We start from the raw sequence: 26,068 nt of genomic DNA, 5'->3' as shown, positions 1-26,068 counted from the left end.
CCCGCCGGAGAGGCTGGGCGGCCGCCGGTGACAGGTGAGTGCGCCAGCGCGTGTCCCGGAGCGTCCCCCACTCCAATGGTCGTGTCCGGGCCCCTAGCGTGCAGCGCTGGGCTGTACCACCCGTGCTCTCCGGGCGGGGACCGCGGTCCTTGGGCCCCCCCTTCCGGAACTGAGTGGGGGTGGCTGAGCGGGGGCGCTGGGACTAACCTTGAGGGGCTGGGGGCGGTGGCGGCGGGCCGTACCACTGAAGCGGCGGGGGGGGGGAGCATACCAAGTATGGGAGGACCGAAGCACTGAGGAGTTGGGGGACAGACCCCAGTGTGTGTGGACTGGGGGCTGAACTAGAGGGATGTGGGGGGAGATGGTGCCTAGGTTGCGAGGGCTAACCCATTGAGGGAGCGCCCCGTATCAAGTGTAGAGGGCTGTACCTTTTGGGGGCTGTGGGAAAGGAGCTACAGTGTATTTAGAGGGGTGGGGGCTTCTGGAAAGGAGCTTTTGTGGTCGGGGTAGGGCTGTCTGGGTTATACCACCAAGGCACTGGGAGGAGCTAGCCTTAAAACGTAGAGGAGCGCCGTATCAGTGAAGGAGACTGTGATGTTTGTACGCTTTGAGGGATTGGGGTGTGGGTGTGGGCCGGACAGACCCAAGTAGGTGTTTAGGGGCATATTTTGGGAGGTCTCTGATGCCGAGTGATGAGGAGGGGCTTCTGCTTCCTGTATTCGATGTACGGGGGTAGGGGTTTACACTGAGCTCACTCTTTATTGAACTTCTTAATGACTTTGGACGGAACTGGATGGTCACTGGGGTGCTCTGAACATGGGGTTGTCTGCTCTCGACTCTAGAACCCTCTCAGATTATTTCATCTTATTTTAAGATGTGTGGGCATCCTTTGGCAAGTTCTTTCCTTCCGTGGAGGGTGGGAAGAGAGGGATGTTTTAGAAATCACTAAAGTTTTCTGAGCTTTTGGTTCCACATTAGGGAGGGAGAGGGTTTTGGGCTTGGGTTTGAGGAGCTGTGCTCCTGGATCTGCTTGTTAAGACTTGGGAGGAAGGACACCTCTTCTCCTCAGGGCAAGGTGTCTGGGGACATTTTGATCTTTAAGATTCTCTTAAAAATTATTTCTATTGATTATACATGTTCATGGGGCACAGAGCTGACCGTCGCACCCATGCCCAAGATATGGTGAGCAGATCAATACTATCAGCATGCCTACCACCTCAAATTGCAGTTATTTCGTGTCCCCCACCCAACCTCTCCCCAGTCCTTCTGATCCTTAGGATTCTGAGGACCCCTGTCTTTCATTTGAAGACCTCTTGGGGCTCAGCAAGAGGCCTGGTCTGGAGTAAGTAGGGTCTCCAGTAGGCTTTTTTTAAACCTTGTCCACTCTTCCCTTTCCAGAGAAGCAGCAGCAGTTCAGCTTCAGTCTGAGCTTGGTTGGCAGTGGGTGTGAAAGGCCCAGGAACTGATATAGACCACTGTAGGCTCTTCCTTCCCTGGCCATAAAGCTGTTTGTGTCTCCCCAGTTACCAGCCCAGTGGCACATCTTGTTTACACTCCCTACCAGGCGATCACAGTTGGCCTCATAGTGAGTCTGAGAGCTGTTTTCCCAGCTGTTCCTCTCTGTATAGGCCAAAGGGACTTGGATGGGGGTGCCCCTGGCCCAGCCTGGTCCAGGGAGGAAGGCTGCTGTGAATTGCTTGGGACAGTCAGATTCCCCACAGATCTGGTTTCTCATTGTGGCCACTGGGTGGGTGCTTGGAGCAGCCAGCCTCAAACATGTATGGCCAGTGTCCCTAGTCCCTAGGCCAGCTTGTGACCTTGGCTTGCTCTGTAGCCTTTGCCCCTGGTGTGGAGTTCCCAGAGGGCTGGCTGCAGTCCCTGATTGACCGAGATGACTGGGCTGGTGATGTGGTCAAAGGGGGCAGATGATTGCTTCTTGTCCACAGCAAAGGCTTCCAAGCAGACTGGTTTCCATGGGTCATGGTTTCTGGAGAGAAAGGTCCCTGAGTGTGCAAGGCAGCTGGGGGCTCTCTAGAGTTTTTCTCCACTAGGGGTTTGTTCCTGTGGTTCTCTCTTGCCAGCTTTTACAGAGTTTGAACCTCTAAAGGGTAACCCTGATGGGGTTAACAGCAGCAATAAAAACAGTAATCATGAAATTGATGGCTGACATTAACTGTGTGCATTTTGTGTTTAGAATTCTTCATGTAGATTACCTTGCTGAATACTCCCATTCTAGAGGTAAGGTACTGTTATCATGATCTCCCTTTTTTTTTTTTTTTAAAAAGATGACCGGTAAGGGGATCTCAACCCTTGGCTTGGTGTTGTCAGCACCACGCTCAGCCAGTGAGCAAACCGGCCATCCCCATATAGGATCCGAACCCGCGGCCTTGGTGTTATCAGCACCGCACTCTACCGAGTGAGCCACGGGCCGGCCCATGATCTCCCTTTTAGATGAGGAAACTAAGGTGCAGAGAGGCAAATCATTTCTAGAGCTAGCGGATAGCCAGTGTTGATTGAGCATTCACCCCATGCCAGGCGTATGACAGGCCTCTTGCACACACGACCTCATTTAAATCTCAAAACATACCTATGCTTATGCCTATTTTATAAAAGTCCTATGAACTCGGTAGAAGTGCAATATTCATTTTACAAATGAGGAAACTGAGGTAATCATTGTGGAGTGAAATGATTTCCTCAAGGACTGATAGCTGGAGGTGGTAGAGCTGGGATGTGAATCCTTGGCCCACCTTGGCCTCAGAGTGATCCTCTTGTCAATGAGTAAATGGGGCAGTAGCTTTTGTTTGTGAGCGTATACTCTGTGCCTGGTCCTGGGCTTGAGGCTTTTATATGGTGTTTTTGTCCTTTTTGCAGAGTCAGAAATTGAGGCTCAGAGGAGCAATTGCCTTCCTCCAGATCTTATCAGTCTCTAGGAAGACAGGGTGGGGTTTGAACCCAGGTCAGTTAGCTTCTGGTGCCACACAGATCCCAGGTAGGAATCGGTTTCTGTCACCTCTGTTCTGTGCCCTGGTCATTTCCTTCCCTTCGCCCCTGAGCCTAGGCTGCCATGAGCCCCTCTGCACGCAGCTATTCCAGCATTTCTGGGCTGGCTGCTGAAACTTGGTTCCTCCTCAGAGTTGAACCAGGGCATCTTTTAACTGTGGACAGGTGTGTGCTATGAGCAGGAGAACACAATAAGAGAGCCATGCAGGGGGTGACACAGCTACCGGGTACCTGTATTAGAGGCAAGATGGTGAAGTGGGTATGCATGCAAGTTCTGGTGCTTTCACATTCTGGCTGTGTGATCATGGGCCACAGTGTTTACCTCTGTACAGTGGGCTCAGAAAGGTACCCACCTCAGGCTGTTGGATTAAATGAATTAATCCACGAGAAGCTCCTAGAATGGTGTCTGGTGCTGTGTAAGTCTCAGTTGGTAGTCACGATTATGTTATTGTGGGACCATGGTTTCCAGCCTCACCCACCCCCATCCTTGGTCCCCTCAGGTGTCCTGGGATCCAGTCCCCTAGCCTGGCCCAGCCAAGATCCAGGAATTCGATGACCTGGTTTCCAGGCTCTCTAAAGAGCTGCACTGAAGTGATTCAGAGCACAGGGTTCAAATCCAGCCTTGCCACTTGCTGGTTGTGTGACCTTGAGCAGGCTCCTCAACCCTTCTGAGCTTATTTCATTGCCTGTGTCATGGCAATGACGATAATTCCCACCTCACAGGATTGCTATGCAGATGAAGCAGGCTAATCTTTGGAAAGCATTTGTAACTGCTGGTATCATAGTAAGCCTGCAGTAGAGGTCGCCTCGGTATTTAAGAGGAGTGCAGGACACATTGTGAGCCCTCAGTATATTTTAGCAATTGTAATTCTTAATATTTCTGCTAGCACATTGAAGGCCCTTGCCAGTTTACCCAACCTTGTCAGAGAACACCAGGAGAGCAGGGTCAAAATTAGCATCTCCATTTTCCAGATGCAGAAATGGGTGGAGGTGGGGGATATATAATCAAGTAACAACTGACAGATGCAACTCCCAGGCCCCCTTCCTCTCCCACACAGTTGCTGCCCCGAGCCCCCTCCAGGGTAGAAATTCTAGATCATTCCCAGATGTCAGACTCTGTATACTTTCTCTCTGTGCTTTTATTGAATCTCCACCACAGCCCTGGGAAAGGTGGGATTGGGCAGGGTGGGTAACTGAAGTGCTTTTGGGAGTGGGTAGTGGCTGGGCAGTGTAAAGCCTGGTGGGCCTGGGTGAGAGGTGGGGGATTTGATCCTGAGGGCATTTTGGAGCTGAGGAAAGGGTTGCATTCATCCACCACCATTTATTGAGCATCTACTGTGTGCCTGACATTGCATCAGATGCTGGGGATACAGTGGTTCACTTATTAAAGTTCCTATCTTCATGGAGCTGAGGGACACCAACCCGAAACAGGTGAATAAACAAAGAACAGGTTAGAGGGGAGGTGCTATGGAGTGAATTCACATCAGTTGACAGAGACCAACTGGGCACTTCTTTAGATGCTGTGGCAGGAAGGCCTCTGAGCTCCTCCAGGTTGACAAGGTAAAGCAGTTATGTGGGATGTGCGGAGGAGGGACAGCCTTCCAGGTGGGGGGAACCACAGTGCAGGTCAGAAGGGAGGATGGAGCTTGATGAGGTGCAGGGAGGGCTGCCTGGAGGCCTGCATTGTTGGGCAGAGCAAGGGAGGGAGAGAGGAAAAAGGAGGAGAGGCCAGGGGCCCAGTGACAGCAGGGCCTGGGTCACTCATAGCCTTGTCGATTGCTGCAGGAGGAGTTTGGAGTTTCAACAGGAGCAGCCGGGTCAGATCTAGGGTGTTAGAAGGTGACTCTCAGCACGAAAGATTCTCAGGCTTCTGCCTGGGGTGGGGATAGATTTGACTGAGCTGGGCAGGGAGTTTCACATGCCTTCCACTTCCCCCTTGAGTAGAATCACTGCCTTACAACTGGGAAAGGCTCAATGGTTGCCTTCTTCTGTGGTTTTCATACCATGTTCGTCAGAGCGCATGGTTGCTGCCTTTAGGGAGAGAGGTGGGGAAGCTTGATGGGCTGATTTTTCTGCCCATCCCTCCCCAACCCGGCCAGCTGGGCTAATATAAAACAACCATGCAGAATAGCAGCAGTACCTGATCAAAACAGTACTGGACTTGATGATTCTGCCATACACTCAGCTTGTGGGCCTGAGGGTCTGCGACCTTCCTGGCACTGTTCTAGAATTGGAAAGACCGGCCTTGTGGGCTCACCTTCTAGTGAAGACAGGTGCCCAGCAAACAGATCTATGACTGGATATCAGGTTGTGGTTGATGTTACAAAGGCAAAATAAATGGGGCTCAGGGGAAAGAGAGTGGGGGTGTTATTCTAGTTTAGCTGAATGATCAGGGAGGGCCTCCCTGAGGAGGTGATGTGTGGGCAGGGACTAGAATGCTGTGAAGGAGCCATGGGAGGACCTGGGTGAAGACCCTTTAGACCAGGAGGAATTCGCTTTGATTACCACTTGACGGTAGTGAGAATTGAGGGCTGGAGAGCCTCTGCAACCTGTGCTGGGTCCCCCAACCAGGAAGTGTTGGGAACAGGCTCTGAATTTGGGCAGTCTGGCTCCAGAGTTCCCTGAAGCACATGAAGGTGCTCGGTAATCTTTGGTGAGAGTGACTTCACATCCCACCCCTGAGCCTCAACCCTAAGGCTTAGTGCAGTAACAAGATCCCTGATGTTTGTTTTTCCAAGGTTTGTTCTGGGGTATCTTCCTAGAAGGAGCAGAGCCCCCTCAGAACAAACCTGGAGTCTCTGGAAGTCCCCTGGGATGAGGGTGGTGGTGGAAAGGAGTGTCTTTCAAAGTTGATCCCCTCTGGAGGACCCAGGGACACCCCTCCCTGGGCCTCTCTTCAACTTCCCAGAGCTCTCAGTGGAATGCCCTCAGCCACTAGGCCTCTGGGCTGCACGGTGGGGTGGTTCCGTGGCAGGCTCTTCTGGACAGCCAGCCAAGCAGTGAGAGGCCCAGCTGGGGAAGACAGCCTGGGAGCAGGACCAGGAGGGAGGGAGCAAGCATGGGAGGGGCGCTGGGTGGGATCTCAGCCTGGCCCCGTTGGGGCAGGACCCACTGACAACTTGGTACCCACGGCAGGGCCTGGGTGTTCTGGGAGCACCAAGGAAGGGACAGCAAGCTGGAGCTGAGCAAGGGGAGACTGCATGTCAGAGGTCCCTGCAGGAAGTTCTTTGAGCCCAGCCGTCCTGCCCTGCCCGGGAAGCTCATCCACAGATGTTGTTTCTAAGGGTGAGGCCAGAAATCCAACCCTTCCTTGGTTTGCCACCTTGTGGGCCCTTTCTGAATGGACTGGGGCAGCTGCCTCTCCCTTGTTCCCCTCCCCAGCCTGATTTCAAGCTCGTCATTGTCTGGTGGGCCATTGATCTCTTACTCAGCTTGGACTGCTTAGTGATCTGGGTCGGGGACAGCTGACGTGACCCTGCTCCTGGCACATCCCTTGGTTGCCGTGGAACCCTTGGGGCCTCAATTCACCTCTGAGGTGCAGTTTGCTCAGCTGGAAATGGGAACATTCCTGCCGAATGGGGCTATGGGGAGGATTCAGGGAGCTAATGTGTTACAAAGCATGGACCTCCTGAGAAGGTGCTCAATGAATTTGAGATTGTCAGGCTGGGATTGATGGGCATCTGAGAGCAGAGAAGGGGCTCTGGGGAGCAGCCAGCCTGGAGTTGTTGGTTGGCATAGTGGGTTCGAAGTTGGAGCCTTGGGAGAAAGTGATGGGGCTGATTAGCTGAAGTTCCTGCCCGGGAGGGCCCTGGACAGGAATATTAATCGTACCCATCATTGAGCTCCTGCTTGGCCAGACACTGCTGTGAGTGCTTCAAGCGTATTAGCTCTGTAAACCTGCATGGCAGCCTGGAAGGTGGCCGTGTTATCACCCCCATTTTGTAGATAGGAAATTCAGGCATAGAAAGCTACATAGAATGTTCGTGTTGTTATTGTGAGTAGTTAACAGAGCTGCCTCTCTTTGTTGGGCACTGCTCCAAAGCCTAACATGTCTGCTATCATTAATCCACAGCACAACCTGGGAACTTGGGGAGCTTCAGAGGCACAGGGAGGTTATTGGATTAGCCAAAGTCAAAGTGTTAGTGACAGACATGAAACTTGAACCCAGCTCTATCTGGGATCATGTGTGCCCTTTGTTTCTTTCTTTCTTTATTTTTTGTTTGTTTGTTTTTTGGCTGCTGACCTGTATGGGGATCTGAATCCATGACCTTGGGGTTATTCTAAAGTCAAAGTGTTAGTGACAGACATGAAACTTGAACCCAGCTCTATCTGGGATCATGTGTGTCCTTTGTTTCTTTCTTTCTTTATTTTTTGTTTGTTTGTTTTTTGGCTGCTGACCTGTATGGGGATCTGAATCCATGACCTTGGGGTTATTCTCAAGACTGCACTCTAACCAACTGAGCTAACCGACCAACCCAAGTATGCCTTTTGAAAACTAGCTCTTCTGACTAATATTGTGGCTGCTGTTACTGGGGTCATTACTGTTATAATGATTTCTCTCTTGCTTTTTCTTCTCCCAGACAGAGCTGGCACAAATTAGGCCTCAGATGTCCTGGAAATGACTCCACTCAATACATGTTCGGGAGCTGGGGTGTGCCTACTTCTCTCTACCTCCTAATGCCTGTGGAGCGATGGCCTTGGCCCTTCCTTTCCCCAGAGGCCAGGGAGAAGGGATGAAGGTGGGAGTCACTCCCCTCCCTCCCTGCCTTGGAGTTTGATTCCTGAGTGATCTCTGGGCCTCAGGAGTCAGACTTTGGCTGTTTTGGGGCATGTTTGTATTCCATTCTGTCAACAAATATTTATTGAATCACTCTTATGTGCCATGTGTAGTTCTGAACTCCAGGGAATGGCCCCCAGTCTATCAAAGGTGGCAGAGAAGTAGCATTTGCCCTATGAGTGTTCAGGGTGGCTGAAGAAAGGAACAGAATCTAGCTGGAGTTGGTGGGAGAGGGACTTGAGAAAGTTCCTGAGGAGAGAGCATGGAGGCTGTGACCTGAGAGCCCAAAGGAGTGGGCTGGGCGGGGGTACAGCATGGGTAGAGGCCCTGGATGTGGTGGTGAAACAGAGCAGGCTGTTGTGGCTGGAGCTGGTCAAATGGCTGAGGGAGGAGAGAGGAAGGTGGAAGGGCCCAGGACCCTGGCTGTGGTGAGGAGTCGGGGCTTTAACTTCAAAGAGGAGGGACCTGTGTGGGAGAGAGCTGGCCTGATTCTGGTGGTGGGAAATTGAGAAGGGCAAGGAGCAGACTGTATTCTGCTTTGGAGACAAGGGTCCCTTAAGACCCAGCTTTTCAAACTGGTGTCCAAAGGCTTTGGCAGGGGTGGAGGTGTCTGCAGGGTGCCTACTTTTTCTTAGCTGTGTGTTTTCATTTAGATGATATTTTCTAAAAGTTAATATAGGCATATTGTTAATCATCTGGATGATTCCTTTATTACCAAGTAATGACAGTATGAACACAAGATGCCACTTCCATGTCCCTGATTAATAGGCTCAGGATGGCCCTTGATTTCAGAGTTTACCTTTGTGTTATTTGTGCCTATTTTCTCAAGTACTGGCCTTATCCCCAGCTGTGCATGAAGCACATCTCATTGGCTCCCCATGACAACCCAGGGTTGTCAAAAAAATTATTTTTTGAGGTAACATAAGCATATGCTCAGTCAGATTGGTGTTAGGATCCCATGTACAGATGAGGAAACTGCAGTTCAGAGAAGCGACCCATGCAGCCTGGAAGTGGTAGAGTAAGGATTTGAGTTGACTTGAGGTGTGAGTTTGGGTCTCAGAGTCCTGCTCCAGTTCTTTGGGGTGAGCTGGGTTGTGATGCAGGAGAGATGGGTATAGCATGGGAGCTTCTCCTAGCCAGGCTGGGGTGATCCAGCCCCTCTCGGGCCTGAGAGTCACCCCCATCCCTCCTCTGCCTTCAGGCTCCAGGTGCTTAATTAGCAGGGGTTCTATAGAGCTGCACCCCTAATATGGTAGCTGCTAACCATGTGTAGCAATTTAAGTTTTAATTAAATGAGTAGGAATTCAGTTCTTCGGTTGCACTAGGCACAGTTCACATGCTCAGTAATCACAGCTCTGTCATTACAGAAAGTTTTCTTGGCTTGTTCTGCTTTAGACACAGCCCATCTCTTGCACTCACTCACTGTGGTATCTTCTGCATGTGACTTTCTCTCTCTGAAGCTCAGTTTCCTCATCTGAAGAATGCGGATAGTAATAGCATCGACCTCACAGGATTGCTGTGAGGATTAACGTCAATCCATGCCTGGCACTTGGAGTGCACTCAGTAAATACAACAGTGCCCCCCATCTGCGGTTTTGGTCTCTGCAGTTTCTGTTAGCATGGTTAACCCCGGTCTGAAAATAGGTGAATGCAGTACAGTAAGATACTTTGAGAGAGAGAGATTACATTCACATAAATTTTATTACAGTATATTGTTAAAATTGTTCTATTTTATTACTAGTTATTGTTGTTAAGCTCTTAGTGCACCTAATTTATAAATTAAACTTTATCATAGGTATGTATGTGTAGGAACAAACAATACTGTACGTGTAGGGAGCAGTATTGTCTCTGGTTTCAGACATGTATTGCGGGTCTTGGAATGTATCCCCAGTGGATAAGGGGGGATGACTGGATTAGCCATGTTTAGGACCCTGCCTGTTTGTTCCTAGGTACCCTAGGCATGAGATGAAGCCTCACGCTACCAGGCCCTGCCTCAGAACTCCTGGTGGGGGAGGCAGACAGATAATGATGATGCAGAGCAATGTGTGTGAGGGAGGTGCCACTCAGCCAGGCCGGAGGGGTCCTGCTTACATGTGCGTGCGCGTGTGTTGGGGGCAGCTCAGGTCTGCAGGGTGTCAGGGACGGTAAGGGAGGGCTGGCTGGGTTATATGAGGAGACAATTTCAGAAGAGAGGTGACTCTGTTTCTTGGGGGCAGTGGCAGAGGGGTGTGGAAGAGGCTCAGGACTGGTATGAGCTGAGACGCCTCAGCTGTGTCCTAATTGTCTGGTGGTGGGTACTCACTGAATCCTTCCTATTCTTGGATTCCTTATCTGTCACATGCGGGTCCTCATGGTCCCAAGGTGGGACATGTGGTTGGAGTGTCAGACCTTATGTGTACAGGGCTTATTCTGGGGACAGCTCCTGGAGAGGAAAGCTGTGATGCAGCCCCGGCCTCACTGAGGACCCCACACCCCTGAACTGGGGTTAGGGGATTCCATATGCTGTTGCCGCCTCCCCCCAGTCCACCTCAAGCCAACAGTTCCCCATCTCACTCCAAGTAAGAGCCATAGCCCTTATAGTGGCCCCAGGGTCCTGCTCAGCCAGGTGCCCAGCCCTCTGTAGCTGCATTTCCTGCCTCTCTCCCCTTCACCAACTTCTGGCAGTGCCTCATGCACATCACACCTTAGTCCCGCTCTTCCCATGCTTAGAACTCTCACCCCCAGGTCTCCTCGTGGCTTTTTTATCTGTGTCACAGTTTTGCTCTGATGTCACCATCTCAGTGAGCCCTTCTCTGACCATCCTGTGTAAAACCAGAAACGCTTGTTCCCTTACCATACGTCTAATCCTCCATATGCTACTTTTCTCCATAACATTTGTCAACTTTGGATACACTGTATAATTTGCTTACTTATTTTTTTTGCTGCCCGTCTCTCCCATGCAACTCCCCTGCCAGGTAAACTCCCCAGCAGCAAGGAGTTCTGTTTTGGTCACTGCTGCATCCCTGGTGACCAGAGCAGTGCTGACACAGAGTTGGTGCCATATTTGAGGAATGAGTGGAGGATATTTTGTTTCACCTTCACTTGGCAGAACTCAGCACAAAAGCTGTGGTTGTGTTTGCCACCCTTACCTGGAGTTAATTAAAGCTCTGGGCCTGGCCCTGTACTGGGTGGGGCTGGGGACACAATGGGGACTAGGACAGACTCTGTCCCTGCCTTGTGGAGCTTGTGGTCCAGCAGGGGAGGCAATGTTAACTAGTTAATCCTGCAGGTGACTGGGCACAATAGAGGTAATTACTGTGAGGGGAAGGGAAGGCCGAGCTCTGAGGGTCTGCCACTCACGGGAGAGGGGGCAGTCAGGGAGGGCTTCCCTGAGGAAATGAGGATTTGGCAAGTGAAGATGGCTGAACAGCCTGCCAGTTGGGGGGAAGCATGTGCAAAGGCCTTGGGGTGAGAGAGCAAGGCATCTTCAAGGGACCAGGAGAAGGGAGAATTGTGCATGTTGGGGCGAGCTGACCGATGAGCCTGGAGAGCAGGGGAGGGGCTGAGGCAGGTGGGCCCTGGCATCTTCCATAAGGGCCTTGGAGATGATCCATGGGCACCAGGGAGAGGTCCTGAGCAGGGGAGCGACAGGATCAGAGCTGTGCTTAGAGGGTCCCATTGGCTGTGGCACGGTGCTCTCAGCCAGGCAGACTTCATTATTTGATGTGATTTCTGTGGGTGCTATAAGGCTCTGGGTGGTATGAGGGGGAAGGTGTGGCGGGGGGGAAGAGAAGGAAATCTGTTCTGGTGCTTATTCTTGTCCCAGTTTCTTTTGTGGCCTGCCCACGTCTTCATCCTGCCTCCAATCCTACCTGCTCCAAGTAGACAGATGGGGCAGGTGGGGAGTGTATATGGTGTTTAAGAGAAAAAGAAGTCTCTTTAATGCCACCTTCTTACAGGAGGCAGAATAGGTAAAAATTCACATGTCCATAAATATACAGTGTAGGAAGTGAAGTTCCCCATGTCTCTGCCCACCAGAGGAGATAATAATAAAACCTAATATGTGTTGAGCAGTTGCTCTGTCAGGCTGTTTGAAGGACTTTATGTGGATTAGTTCATCTAATCTTCCCGACGGCCTTGGAGGTAAAAGCTGTTATTGTGTCTAACATACAGGGGAGGAAACTTAGGTGAAGGAAGGGAAAGTACTTGCTTGAGGTCCCACAGCAAGTGGTGGAGCAGGGGTTGAAACTCAGGCGTTTGGTTCCTGAGGCCACCTGACTTCTCTTGTGTGTACTCCTGGTCTGTTACCCGTTATTCTGCCTCTGGTAGCTCTTTGGCACATTTCCATCTGATTTTTTTTTTCTATGCATGTGACATTTAAACACATGCCTCCTCATACCCTTCTGAAGTCTAAGACACTGTGCCCTGAAAGTTCCATTATTGATCCTGTAATTGCTTTTCTGAAAAGATGTTATAGATGAATTTTATACATGGATCATGAGATGCATATCAATCTCAGTAATGTCAGCATGTGAAAAAATAAGCATATCATAGAAATGAGGTGATGTGGAGTGTACATGTTTGTGATTCAGAAAGGGGATCATATTGTAAGTTATGTTGTGCAGCAAGCCTTTGTCACCAAGTGCTGATGGTCTCAGTGTTGGGATGTGGAGTGTACATGTTTGTGATTCAGAAAGGGGATCATATTGTAAGTTATGTTGTGCAGTAAGCCTTTGTCACCAAGTGCTGATGGTCTCAGTGTTGGTTTTTTTTTTTTTTTTAAAGATGACCTGTAAGGGGATCTTAACCCTTGACTTGGTGTTGTCAGCACCACGCTCAGCCGGTGAGCTAACCGGCCATTCCTACATAGGATCCAAACCTGTGGCCTTGGTGTTATCAGCACCGCACTCTCCTGAGTGAGCCACGGGCCGGCCCTTCAGTGTTGGTTTTTGTGCTCAGGATGACTGCGCTGTATTTTGTTTGGTGGCTGGAGCCTCTCCACAAGTGGGTGCTGTGCTAAGCCCTTCCCTGCACAAACCTGTAATGGAAGCACTGCTGTTGTCTCCATTGCAGAGAGGAGGAAACTGAGGCTTGGAGGGGAAAGTGGGGGAGCAGAGAGCCGAAATCAGGTCTGCGTAACTCTGAAGGCTGTGTGGTACAGTGTGGTGGCAAAGCCAGGCTGCCTGGAGTCGCATGCCAGCTCTGTACTTCCTGACCGGGTGATAGGGAACTCATTTCACCTCTGCACCTCAGTTTCCCCATTAAAATAGAGACACTAAAAATACCTCTTTCATAGGGTTGCTGTGAGGGTTAAATTTGTGTGTACAAGAGCTTAAATGTGCCTGGCATGTGGTAAGTGCTACCTGAGCACTTGTTCTTTTTAGTAGTCATCATATTAAGCATTATTATAGTATCTGTTCCCTGGTGTAGGCATTTAGGTTGTTTGCAGGTTTTCACTGTTCTAGCAATAATAAATACCCTTAGAACAGAAGTTCTCAACTGGATGTGGTTTTGCCTCCCAGGGGACATTTGGTAATGTCTGAAAACATTTTGTCACAACTAGGGGAGGGTGTGCTCTTGGCGGTAATGAGTAGAGAGAGTTTAGGGATGCTGCTTTAACATCCTATGGTGCAAAGAACAGCCTCCACAACAGGAATTATCGGGCCCCAAATGTCACTAGTGCCGAGATTGAAAATCCCTGCCTGAGAATCTCTGAGCCCTGGCACTCGCATTTTCTGCAGGAGAAATTCCTCCAAACACATGTACATTTTTCACTTTATCAATTTTGCCAAAATGCCCTCACAAAACGCCAGACCAGTTTATAGAGTGGCACATGAGGCAAATGTTTCCCTCTACTCTTGCCCCCAGTGTCTTTCCCTGCTGGAAACCCACAAGCAGATGCTGCCTTTCTTATGACAGGTTCCTTTTGTCTTTGAGTTTATCTCCTGAGCAAATCCTCCTCTGGGAGCTGTGGTAAGTCATGGATTAGAGGCCAGGCAACAGAGGCTCCTGAGGGGGTTGCTGCCACTGCCTCAGCGAGCTTCCACAGTGCCAGGAAGGGGCTCCTGACCCACTGTCTCCAGCTCCAGGAGACGCAGCTCTCTGCTTCCCCACCTGCCTCCCTTATCCCATCTGTGCAGTCTGGCATTGAAACCAGGTCAGTGAGAGGGGGCGAGAGAAGAAGGACTTAGCAAGTGGTAGTGAGAGGGATTTGGCTGATTTTGAGCTTGTTCTGGGCACAGAGCTTCCCTCTATACATGTTCATTCCACAGATTTTTTTTTTTAATAGAAATTATTTTATTTTATTTTTTTCATTGTACATGTTTATGGGGTACAATTTGTTGTTTCAATACATGCATATATTGTGTAATGATTTAATCAGAAGAGTTAGCATATCTACCACTTAAATCCACAGATATATATATATTTTTTTTCCTTTTTGTCTTTTTTCGTGCCCGGCAACGGATCGCAACCCTCAGTGTCGCGCCCGTACCGGACCGGCTACGGGATCGCAACCCTCGGTGCCGCTCCCGCACCTCGCTCAGCCAGTGAGCGGCCGGTCTGTATGTGGGATCCGAACCCTCGGCGGGAGCGCCGCTGCGCTTCCCAAGCGGCGCACTGTAGCAGTGCGCCACTGGGCCAGCCCCTTAAATCCACAGATATTTATTAATTGCCGATTGTGTGCCCAACACCGTGCAAAGCTATGGGGAAACATCTGTGACCAAGACAGGCCAGAGTTCCTGCCCTCACCGTGCTGACATTCTAGTGGGGGAGGCAGACAATAAACTGATAGACAAGTAAATATATATAATATTGTCAGTGGAGTAAATGCTCACAGAGGAAAATGAAGGGTAAGGGGAGGTTGGGTGGATGCACTTTTGTCTAGGGAGGTTAGGAAGGCTTCTCAAAGAAAGGGACCTGTGAGTGGAGACTGAAAGACTGGAGTGGGGCCCCGAGTTTCCACCTGAGGGAACAGCACGTGCCAGGACCCTGAGTTGGGGTGTCCCAGTGTGTCTTGGGAGCCACAGGAGGCAGACACCAGTGAAAGAGTATGTCTTTGAAGAAGTAAAGGGGGGATGGTGCAAGCCTCATAGAGTCCTGGGGTCCTGTAAGGACTTTGGCTTTTATTGTGGGTGAGGGGACACGGGAGGGTTTTTGTAGAGGAGGGATGGGATCTGACTCAGGTGGTCACAGGGCCCAGACTGGAGGATGAGTGTGGACAGAGTGCTAGAACTCACTTAGGCTCACAACTCCCCTCAATGGCAGGAACCAGAATGACCTCATTTCATAGATGGGCAAACTGAGGTTCAGAAGGATCCAGCCCCCTTCCCAAGGCTGTCCAATTAGGACAAGGCATTCATCTGAGGGCCTTTCTCTGTTCTCCTCTGCCTGTGCTTAGGCCCCATGCCATCATGTAAATAGTCTCTTGTGGATCTGACCCCAGCATTGTGAGATGAAGCTTCTGAGGAGGCCCCAATTTAGAAACTTGAGAAATAAGACCCATGAGCCAGACATATGGAAATAAAAATGTCTTAAAGAAATTTTCAAATAATTTATGATACAGTGTTTGAGACATAAAGATAGCATTAGTCAGTGATACCCATGTACTCAGCAGCCATTTTAAAAAAGTAAAACCTCACCAGTGCAGTCAGAGCCCCCTTGGGGACCCTCCTCTATTCACCTTCCCTCTCTGGGTTCAGAGCTGATCACTGAGTGTGGTGATTTCCATTCCCTTCAGCTTTCTGCTCTGCCGAGTTAAAACATATTCCCCAAAACTCCTGCCCTCCACCCCTGGGCCATGGGGCTGGAAGTGTGCCACCCTGCTCCCTCCAAGGGTGCAAGTTGCTCCTCCAGTGGGATTGTTGTACAGATGGGAAAACCGAGGGTGTCACTTGCCACGTGGCCATGAAGCAGCAGAGCCGGAGTTGAAGCTCAGGTCCCCTGGATTCTGAATTTCTCTTCCTTACGCATTGATGACCAGGCCTTCTTGAGGGGGAAATCAAGGCAGGCCAGCCCTCTTGGGCAGGTGGGGAGAGTTCTGCTTTGGGAACCACGAGGTCCAATTCTGGCTTCCCCCCATGTCATCTGGATTCCCAAACCCTGGGTTCTTTTGTATAGTTACTTCTTTTGTCATAAAGTACAAAAAAATACATTAAACACATTTCATATGGTACAATATAACAAATAACTGTAAAGTAAAACCCTGTATAACCACAGCAGAACATTGTCAGCCCCCAAAAGTCCTTGCCTCTCTGTTACTGCCAAATGTAACCACTCTCCTGCCTTTGGGATATTGTTTTCCTTGATTTTCGGCATAGTCTTACAAAGGAGAAAGCCATCCCTAAACAAATAGTGTGGTTTTGCCTGTTTTGAACTTGCTGTGGATGGACTCAATCTAGATGTGTTATTTTGTGCTCGGCTTCTTTCACTCAGTATAATGTTCTTATACTTCATCCCTGTTGTATGTATCAGCAGTTTGGTCCTTTTTATTGCTGAGTAGTGTTCTGCTATATGAATTGACCAGTTTGTTTATCCATTCTCTTGTGTGTACTCCTGGTCTGTTACCAGTTTAGCGGTTATACTGTGAATATTGCTGCTGTGAATATTCTAGTACATGTCTTTTGGTAAACAAATTTTTTTTTTTTTATATAGAAACAGTATTTATTTCTACAGGGTGAGATTAGAACAACAAATGCTAATTTCTGTTGGAGGACTGTGGAGTTGCTGGGTCATAGGGTAGGCGTATACTGAGCTTTAATTCTTACTGCCAGTTTTCCACTGCGGTTGAATCCCACCAGTAGTGAATAAGAGTTCCGATTCCTCTACATCCTTGATAACACTTGGCATTGTGGCTTTTTAACATTTTAGCCACCACAGGTAGTTAGTTTTAATTTACATTTCCCTGTAAATAATGAGATTGTGTGTGTTCCTTGGTTGTTTGGGTGTCCTCTCCTGTGAGGTGCCCTTGCTCTTTTCACCTAGCCTCTGCAGCTCTGGGCCAGGCCCTCTGCAGACTCAGGCCTGGACACCCTAGGAAGCAGCGAGTGGGATGGGCCGTGCTGACTGGGTTCTCGAGCAGGTCCCTGTCCTCCTGCCTGGGTGTCCTCTCTTGGCAGCTCCCCAGTGAGCAGGCCATCTCTTGGCTGTGGTGCCTGGTATTTCATCACTGCAGGACTACGTCACAGACACCTCAGCCCAGGCGCCACCCTCAGTGGGAGGACGGGGCAGGATCCAGGCGGGAGCAGGGGATCTTCCAGTTCCTCCCCCTGTTCTTTCCCAAGCTGCTGCTGACTTCTTAGTTGCTGAAATGAGAGTGTAAAAAGCGTCTCTGGTGTGCTGAGCAGCGGCCAGGGCCTCCACCGTGTCTTGGCTGGGAGACCCAAGGTAAATGGCTTCCCTTCTCTGAGCCTCTCTTACCTAGGCATGGTCACAGCTCCTCTGAGGGGGTGGTTGGGAGAATTCATGAGAGACTCCACTGGAGCGCCGGCACCCTGCCCAAGGCCACTCAGCTGGCGATAGCTCTCAGACTCTGGAGCCCTGACCACTCTTGGCCACACCTGGCTGCCTTCACTACCTTCTCTTTAATAATGGCAGCCATGTGTTTAGTGGACACCAGACAGTAGGCCGGGCCTTCTGTCTACAGTATGTGCTTTAGTGCTGCTGAATCACCGACGCTTTGAAAGGTGACATTGCTGGGCCAGTGAGGGCCAGGGAGAGCCAAGATTGGATACCAGGCCCTTGTTCTTTCCCTTCCACATCTGCCCTTCCTTTGCACTCTGAGTTCTCCATCTGTGGGAAGTATTCAGGACTAAGCTCGAATCAGGGGACAGTGTGGTGTTGGCTCCTGTGTTGGAGGAGGGCTTCTCTGATTCCCAGCCACAGACTGAAAGGTCCTGCATGTTCTCCCGTGCCTACCTCTCCCCTGGCTTCACACTCACCAAGCTCCTTCCTGCCTAAGGGCCTTTGCATTTTCTATTCCCTTGTTGGAAGTGCTTTCCTTATGTGTCTGCACAGCTCACTTCCTTGGTTAATTCCTTACGTGTCCCCAACACCATGCGGCTAACTTAGCACCCCATTTCCTGCTCTTCTTTCCCTATACTTTACTTTTCTTTTCAGCGCCTCTTTGCCACCTGACATTGTTATGTGCATAACTGTGTGTTGTTTTGCCTTCCTCAGCAGAATGTGAACATCGTGAGGGCATGGGCCCTGTGTTATTGAAGCTCTGTCTCTGGCACTGTCTGGAGGTTAGGATGCACTCAAGAGAGATTCGTGGCATGAATAGAGTCTGGAAGTGTTGCTGTGTTGGGTCCTGGGCTGGGGATCTGTTGGGGACACTTTGGCTTATTCATTGGTGCTCAATAGATACCAGACTTAGTGCTGGCCCACTGAATTAGTCTTTATAGGTGAGGGGATGCACAGGGAGTACTCAGTGCAGCATCTGAAGCCAGGAAGGCGTCCTGGAGGAGGCACTGGTTCAGCTGCAACCTCAAGGACAAGGGAGAAGAATGCATAGATGGAGGCCAGAGGGAAGAACCTGAGAGATAGAAGCCTGACAGAGAGAGTCAGGGTGGGGAGGAAGAGAGTCTGGGGAGGGGCAGTAATCAATATCAGGGTCATTAGCCTTTAGTCAGGACTTTCCAGGTGTGCTTTTCGGCTCACGCAGGGCCTCCTCAGTGGTGGAAAGGACTTTGTTCTACATTCTGAGCACACCAGGGAGCCATGGAAGGGTTTTGAGCAGGGAGATACACGGTCAGATTTAGACAGTGTGGGGGTTGAGTGCAGAGGCTGAGAGCCCAGGGAGAAGTTTGGCAGTGGAGGAGGGGCCTGTGGGAGAGGGGTTCAGGAGGCCGCAGATGCGCCGTGGGACTGAGGGCTGAGCAGCAGGAGGGAGGCAGAGAGCCCAGGGAGAAGTTTGGCAGTGGAGGAGGGGCCTGTGGGAGAGGGGTTCAGGAGGCCACAGATGCGCCGTGGGACTGAGGGCTGAGCAGCAGGAGGGAGGCATGCAGGGTGAGTGAGCAGGAGGCAACTGGAGTGAAGGGCAGCAGAGGCCAGGTCCTGAAGGGCCTGAATACCAAGCTAAGGATTTTGGCTTTTTTGCCAGGGACAGTGGGGAGTCACGGAAGGGTTTTGAACAGGGGAAGGACAGTCAGATTTGGGGGTCTCTCTAGCTGCTTAATGGGGAATGGGTGGGAGGAAGTGAGAATGGAGGGTTGGGAGCCCAGGGAGGCAGTGTGGCAGGACCCTACTAGACCCAAGCCAGGCCATTAAGGTGGGATGGAGGAGGGGTGAGATGGGGAGGCTGATGCACAGAGTGGTAGGATATTTAGGGTCAAGGGTTCTGGCGGTCCTGTGTGTTCAGGGTGTGGGGTGCTGGTTATGACTGGTGGCAGGGGCGCCCCTTATTAATGCTTCTGGCTCCTTTGTAGCTCAGAACCCAGAATATGACTTCTCACCCTCCCGTTTACTTCCCTGTCACTGTCTATCTTGTCTTTCCTCCCACTTCCTCCCACTTACCTCCCTTCCTTTTGCCCGGGGCCTGGGCAGCCTGCCACTGTCACATGCCAGGCAGTAGCGTGTCCGGCCTACCAGCTCCCCTGGGGCACGAGAGAAAGCTGATGCCCATGATGTCCCTACAGCCAGCTGCCACTTCTCTGGGGGCCACCGTAGCTGCTGACCTGCTGTCCGCAAATAACCCCCGGCTGGGAAAGGCAAAGGCGCTTTGGGCTCCATGGCACCTGTCCAGGCCCCAGGTAGGGGCCCAGCTGGCAGCTGCCTCATGCCCTTCTCCCCTCTGCTCCAGGAACCTGAGACAAAGTAGTGGCGTTGGCGTCGGTCAGTCTATTGGCTGCTGGTTCCTGAAGACAGAAGTGGAGGTCTTGGGGAAGGGATCAGGGCCTTGGTGGAGCCCCCAGGACTGGCTTCTAGCCCCCAGACAAGCTCATACTCAGTAGGTTGCTTTCTTGTTCAGGGTCCTGGAGTGTCTGAGACTTGTCTTTCCTCAGTTGTGTGGTGGGGGCAAGGAGGGAACTGAGGCTGAGGTAGTGACATGGGGTGGCCAGGCGTGTGGTGGGGGACAGGAATGAGGATATTTAGTATGCTGAAGGTGGCAAGTTGGTGTCTACTTGGTTTAGAAAGGAGAGTGTGTGTGCGTGTGTTGGGAGTGGTGGTAGATGTTGGTGTGTGTGCGCGTGTGTTGGGAATGGGGGGAGGTAGATGCTGGTGGCTTTGAGTACTCCCTTAGGTGCCCAGGGCTGTCTGATTCATCCTGGGTTACCTCAGCATTCGGGCATGGGAGTGATGCAGGGGGCAGGGCTGCAGCTACCTAGATGCCTGCCAAGTCAGGAGTGAAGGTGGGTGGAGGGGCCGCTTCCGCCCAGCATGGGTGTCCTGAGTGCAGGGCCTGGTCTGTGCATAAGCCCAGGAGCTCTATCTCCCCCAGATTGGAGTCCTTGGGGACACGGCCACAACACCCCCTGCAGACTGGGCCCTGCAGGGTAGGGCTCTCCTCCACCCTCACTGGCTCTACTCTATGCAGAGCAGGCAAAGCAGCCAGAGGGCCTCAGAGCCTGGGTGTCCTGAGGGAAGAGGCAGAATCCCCTCATACTCTGACTGGCTCCTCTCTTGTCTTGCAGACTGTGCTCTGTCCACGTCACCTCCTGCATGTCCTGCTGCCCTGAGGTGTCCCAAGCTAGGTGACAGCGTATCACGCTGCCACCATGAACGAAGTGTCTGTCATCAAAGAAGGCTGGCTCCACAAGCGTGGTAAGGAGTTGCTTTTGCCCGTCAGATTGCCTATCTTCCCTTCCCACCCTGGCTCTCTTCCTGGCAGCTGGTGCCCTGAGAGTCAGAGATGCACGGTGCTTACCAGCCTGAGGAGCCAGTATTCCACAGCCCCCAGGCCTGTAGCTACTTACATGCCCATTTCATGGAATCCTTCAGTGGTTGTCTGGGCAGGGGGTCTCTGGATCTCCCTGGGCCTGAGTCTCCAGGCCTAGCTGGACACCTTGAATGAGCCCATAGCCCAGGCCTTGTGCTCTGCCTCACATTAGTGATCTCATTCATAGCCCCATTTTATAGATAAAGAAACTGAGGCTTACAAAGAGGAAGTCACTTAACAGAAGTAACGCTACAAGGTGATATTCAGCACTCATTCATTCATTCAGCAAATAGTCATTGCGTGTGGTGTGCCAGGTCATCACAGGCTCTAGGACACAGTGTTGCCCTCATGGAGTTTACGTTCCAGTGGGGACAAACAATAAATATGCGGACATATAATGTTAGGGGTGACAAGTGCTGTTGTGAAAAGTAGAAACTGAAGAGCAAGGGGCTGGACAGAGATGGATAGTCAGGGGAGGCTGCTTTGAGGAGGTGACAGTGAACAGAGGCCTGGGGGAGGTAAGGGAGTGAGCCGCACAGATACCTGGACAAGGGAGAGGGACAGCAAGGACAAAGGCTCCAAGGCCAGAGTGTGCCTGATGTTTTTCAGGAGCAGCGTGGCTGGAGCAGAGTGAGGGCGAGCTGGAGGAGGTGAGGCAGAGGAATGATGCAGGATCCGATGGTGTTGGGCTTGTAGGCCATGGAAAGGACCTAGGCTTTAACTCTACAGGCAATAGGAAGCCCCAGATGTTGTGACCTGATTCAGTGGTACTGATGGGAAGCTGAGGTCCTGAATGAAGTCATTGACAGGGAAGAGCAAGAGATTAGACCCTTAGACCCCAGGGCCCCTTGTTCACAGGGCCAGCTGCCATGTGACACTGGGAGGCAGATAGGAAGAAGTGTGTGCTGAGAGTCAGCTTTGTCCTGGGCTGGCTTCCCCCCTGGGAGGAACGGTGCCAGGCCTGGTGGTGGCTGCTTGTGCACTTTCATTCATTCAACAAACATTTTTTGAGCGGCACTTGTGGCCCAGGCACTGTTCTAGGTACTGGGGATACAGCAGTGGGCCAAACAGGGAGACATCCCCATCCTTTTGTTGTATCTTACATTCTGGTGGGGAGGGCAGACAGCACCTAGGTAGATAAGTGTGTCCAGTGGTGGTGTGTGCTATGGAGAAAAATCAAGCAACCTGAGAAGGATGGGGTGTGAGACGGGTGGGTTGGGGGCACTGTCATAAATAGGATGTTCAGGGAGGGCCTCACTGAGAAGGGGGTGTCTGAATAAAGACCTGAAGGAAGCAAGGGAGTAAGCTCCACGGTTAAATTGGGCTGGACCATGTGGCAGAAGGGAAAGCCAGTGAGTCCTGAGAGGGGAGTGAGTGGGGCATGTGTCAAGAGGAGCAGGTGGCTGCTGGGGCTGGCCTTTCAGGAATCAGGGAAGTGCACACCCATCCTGCCCCGTCCAGCCCACAGACAGGGAGCAGTGATGAGGGATGGAGGCCACTCACTAGGGCTGGGCCTCCCCATCAGACTGGTCCCCCAGACTGATCCCTCAACTTGGGGTTGTTAGTGGAGCTCTCTGAACCTTGGCAGATGTCAAAGTTCTAACCCTGGCTCTGCCACTTCCTCTCAGTGTGACTGTGGGCAAGCTGTGTCACCTCTCTGAACCTTGGTTTCACATCTGTAAAATGGGTTAACAACCTAGACCTCTGATATTGTCAGCTCCACGAGGACAGGGATTTTCATGTGGCTTCTTCGCTGTAGTATCCCCAGTGCCTCAAAAAGTGCTTGGCATACAATAGGGACTCAGTAAATGATTTTTGTTGTTGTTGTTGTTATGAATATTCATGAGACACAAAGCTGATTGTCACCCCTTGTGGCATGATGTGAGGGCCAGATTCATACTGGCAGCATAACCATTACCAGAAATTGCTTTTGTACCCCGTGTCCCCCACCCAATTATCCCCAGTAAATGATTGTTGAATGAATGATTGGGCTTGTGTGTTTGTGGTGAGAGTGTGCTAGGGTATGCCATGGTCTTGGGCTCCTGTCCTCAACCTGAGTTTCCCGAGGCTGTGGCTCACTAGGCTGGGGTGAAGGTGTCTTGGAAGTTGGTATAGAACTAGAGACGGGTGGGGGCAGGAATTTGTCTCAGCTGATGGCATTAAATGGGTCTTGACCCCTCTTAGGGTTTCAGTGTGTCCCGTTGTGCTACAACAGCCAGATGAGCTGGCCACAGGCCTGTCCCTGTCTGCTGGAACAGCCTAGTTCAGACACACCTCCCTCGGGTTTGCACCATGCATACACATGTATGTGTATGTACTCCTGGGCCTCCCCAGTGCCCGTCATTCTGGGCAGCAGCTGGCATCGGTGGGTGAGGTGAGCTAGGTCCTGCTGACTGCTGCTGTTTTGGGACCTGCTCCATCTCACCCCCACCTCTGGTGGCTAAAATAATAACAGCACTGGTTTACTGAGCCCACTCTATGCCAGGCACTGGGCTCTGCTCTAGGCAAGCCCAATTTTGTTGAATTTTCATATATGCCCTGTAAGGCGGGTGCCATCTTACAGACCAGGAAGCTGAGGCTCAACAGAAAGAGTGACTTGCCCCAGGTTTCAGCAAGGAGATTGGTAAAGCTGAGGTTTGGACTCAGGCCCTCTGACTCCTGAACAAGTGCTCTTAAGGCCTGGCCCACATGCTACCTCTCTCCCAGCAGTGTGTGCTCAAGGAAAGGCATAGTGACATCACGACTAATTGGAATCACTCATGCCATGCTGGTCGCATTTCTGATGAAGCCTTAGCACACCCTCCCAGGACCCACACCAGGCCCTGTCTGCAAGTCTGAGGCAGACAGTGCAGTGGTCAAGAGCATGGTCTCTGGGTTCCAATCCTTGCTCTCCCAGGTAACAACTGCTATGATTGTGAGGCTAAATTCTTCTAGGTCTCTTTCCTTTTTTTAGCTTGTTACAAAGTATAAAATGCCACAGGTAAGTGCCTGGGTTATAAACTCACCCTGATATGTGTCCAGATCAAGAAATAGAATAAGACAGTCTCTACAAGTCCCCGTACCCCTCTCAAGCAGTAACCACTCTCCTAACTTCCAGTATCATTGATGAGTTTTTCTAGGTTTTACTTTTCTTTTTATAAAAATTGAGGTGAAATTTACATAAGATTAACCATTTTAAAGTGTACAATTCATTGGCCTTTAGTACATTCACAGTGTTGTGTAACCATCACCTCTATTTAGTTCCAAAACATTTTCATCACCCCAGAAGAAAACTTTGTACCCATTAAGCGATCTGTCTTCATACTGGGCTGGGAAGTTCAAGACTGAGGGGCCAGCATCTGGCAAGGGTCTTCTTGTGTTATCCCGTGGTGGAAGGTGGAAGGGCAAGAGAGAGCAAGAGTGAGCCAAACTCTTCCTTTTATAAGGAACCCCCTCCTGTGATAATGGCATTAATTTATTCATAAGGGTGGTACCCCCATGACCCAAACACTTCCCATTAGGCCTTGCCTCCCAACATTGCTGCATCGGGGATCGAGTTTTCAACACATGAACTTTGCGGGACACATTCAAACCATAGCACCCCCTCCTCCCAGCATCTGGCAACCACCAGTTTGCTTTCTGTTTTTATGGGTTTACCTACTCTGGACATTTCATATAAATGGAATTGTGCAATATGTGGTCTTTTATGACTGGCTTTTTTTTTCCTTTCTTTTTTTGTTTCTTTTTTCTTTGTGTGACTAGCTTTTTTTAGCATAGTGTTTTTGAGGTTCATCTTTGATGCAAGATGTACTAGTACTCCATTATTTTTTTATGGACAAATAATCCCTTTATAGATATATCACATTTTATTTATCAGTTCATCCACTGACGGACATTGGGGTTATTGCTACGTTTTGGCTATTGTGAATAGTGCTGCTATGAACAAAATGTTATTTGTCTACTTGTTTTCAGTTCTTTTGAGTATATACCTAGGAGTGGAATTGCTGGGTCATATATTTTATATTTATAATCTGTATTTATAATATTCAATATATTCTATTTTCTTCCTTTTTAAAATATGTTTTGGTGGCTGGCTGGTACAGGGGTTGAATCCTGGACCTTGATATTATCAGCACTACGCTCTAGCCATCTGAGCTAACAGCCAGCCCCTAAGATATTCTATATTTAACTTACTGAGGAAGTGCCAGACTTTTCCACAGTGGCTGCACCGTTTTACATTTCCACCAGCAGTGCATGCAGGTTTCAATTTCTTTGTATCCTTGCCAACATGTTGTTGTTGTTATTTTTTTATTATAGCCATCCTAGTGTGCATGAAGTAGTACCTCATGGTGGTTTTGATTTGCATTTGCCTAATGACTAATGATGTTGAGCATCTTTTCATGTACTTGTTGGCCATTCGTATATATTTGGAGAAATGTCTAGTCCAATCTTTTGCCTATTTTTTAATCGGGCTGTTTGTCTTTTTGTTGTTGAATTGTGAGAGTTCTTTAAATATTGTGGATGCTAGGTAGGCCCTTATCAGATATATGATTTGCAAGTATTTTTGCCCATTCTGTAGGTTGTCTTTTTACTTATTTGATAATGTCTTTTCATGCACAAAGGTTTTTCATTTTAGTGAGTCCACTTTATTTTTTGTTATTGTTGCTTGTGCTTTTGGAGTCATTAAGAATCCATTGCCAAATTCAAGATAATGAAGATTTACTCCTATGTGTTCTAAGAATTTTACAGTTTTAGCTCAAATATTTAGGTCAGTCCATTTTGAGTTAATTTTTGTATATGGTATACATTGTAAAGAAGGGGTCCAACCCTGCGTGTGGATATCCAGTTTTCCTAGCACCATTTGTTGGAGAGACCATTCTTTCCCCATTGAATAATTGTGGCACCCTTGTTGAAAATCAGTTGACCGTAGATGTTTGGGTTTATTTTTGACTCTGAATTCTGTCTCATTGGTCTATATGTCTATCCTTATACCACACTGTCTTTTGGAGGCTATTGCAAATAGAATTGTTCTCTTAATTTCCTTTTTAGATTGTTTGATGCTGGTGTATAAAAGCACAGCTGGGGCCGGCCTGGTGGCGCACTGGAGAGTGCGCCGCTTGGGAGTGCGGCGGTGCTCCCGCCGAGGGTTCGGATCCCATGTGGAGACCGGTTCCCGCTCACTGGCTGAGCGCGGTGCGGGTGCACACCGGGGGTTGCGATCCCGTTGCTGGTCCCCGGTACGGGCGCGACACCGAGGGTTGCGATCCCGTTACCGGTCAGTAAAAAAGACAAAAAGGAAAAAAAAAAAAGCACAGCTGGTTTTGGTATGTTGATTTTGCTGAATCTATTAGCTCTAGTAATTATTTTGTGGGTTCTTTGTGATTTTCTATGTACAGGATCATGTTATCTGCGAATAAAGGTAGTTTTTCTTTTTTTTTTTTTTTTTTTTTTTTTTTT

The 26,068-nt window shown here is 50.1% G+C and overlaps 1 protein-coding gene across 3 annotated transcripts in view; it reads left to right on the top strand.

Moving 5' to 3' along the window:
- AKT2 (v-akt murine thymoma viral oncogene homolog 2) overlaps positions 1-26,068 on the top strand; it is a 62,298-nt gene continuing 36,230 nt past the window's right edge. For 2 of the 3 annotated variants that reach the window (XM_008582340.1, XM_008582326.1), the window contains exons 1-2: positions 1-34; positions 20,388-20,517. In XM_008582340.1, the coding sequence (XP_008580562.1) occupies positions 20,472-20,517 (46 nt within the window). In that variant the 5' untranslated portion in view covers positions 1-34; positions 20,388-20,471. Of the gene's footprint in view, positions 35-6,059; positions 6,286-20,387; positions 20,518-26,068 lie in introns of those variants that run through there. The other variant, XM_008582333.1, reaches the window with a different exon arrangement.

This window comes from Galeopterus variegatus, unplaced genomic scaffold, assembly GCF_000696425.1.
Source record: "Galeopterus variegatus unplaced genomic scaffold, G_variegatus-3.0.2 Scaffold93, whole genome shotgun sequence".
Classification (NCBI taxonomy): domain Eukaryota; kingdom Metazoa; phylum Chordata; class Mammalia; order Dermoptera; family Cynocephalidae; genus Galeopterus; species Galeopterus variegatus.
This window is presented reverse-complemented; position numbering and strand designations above follow the sequence as displayed.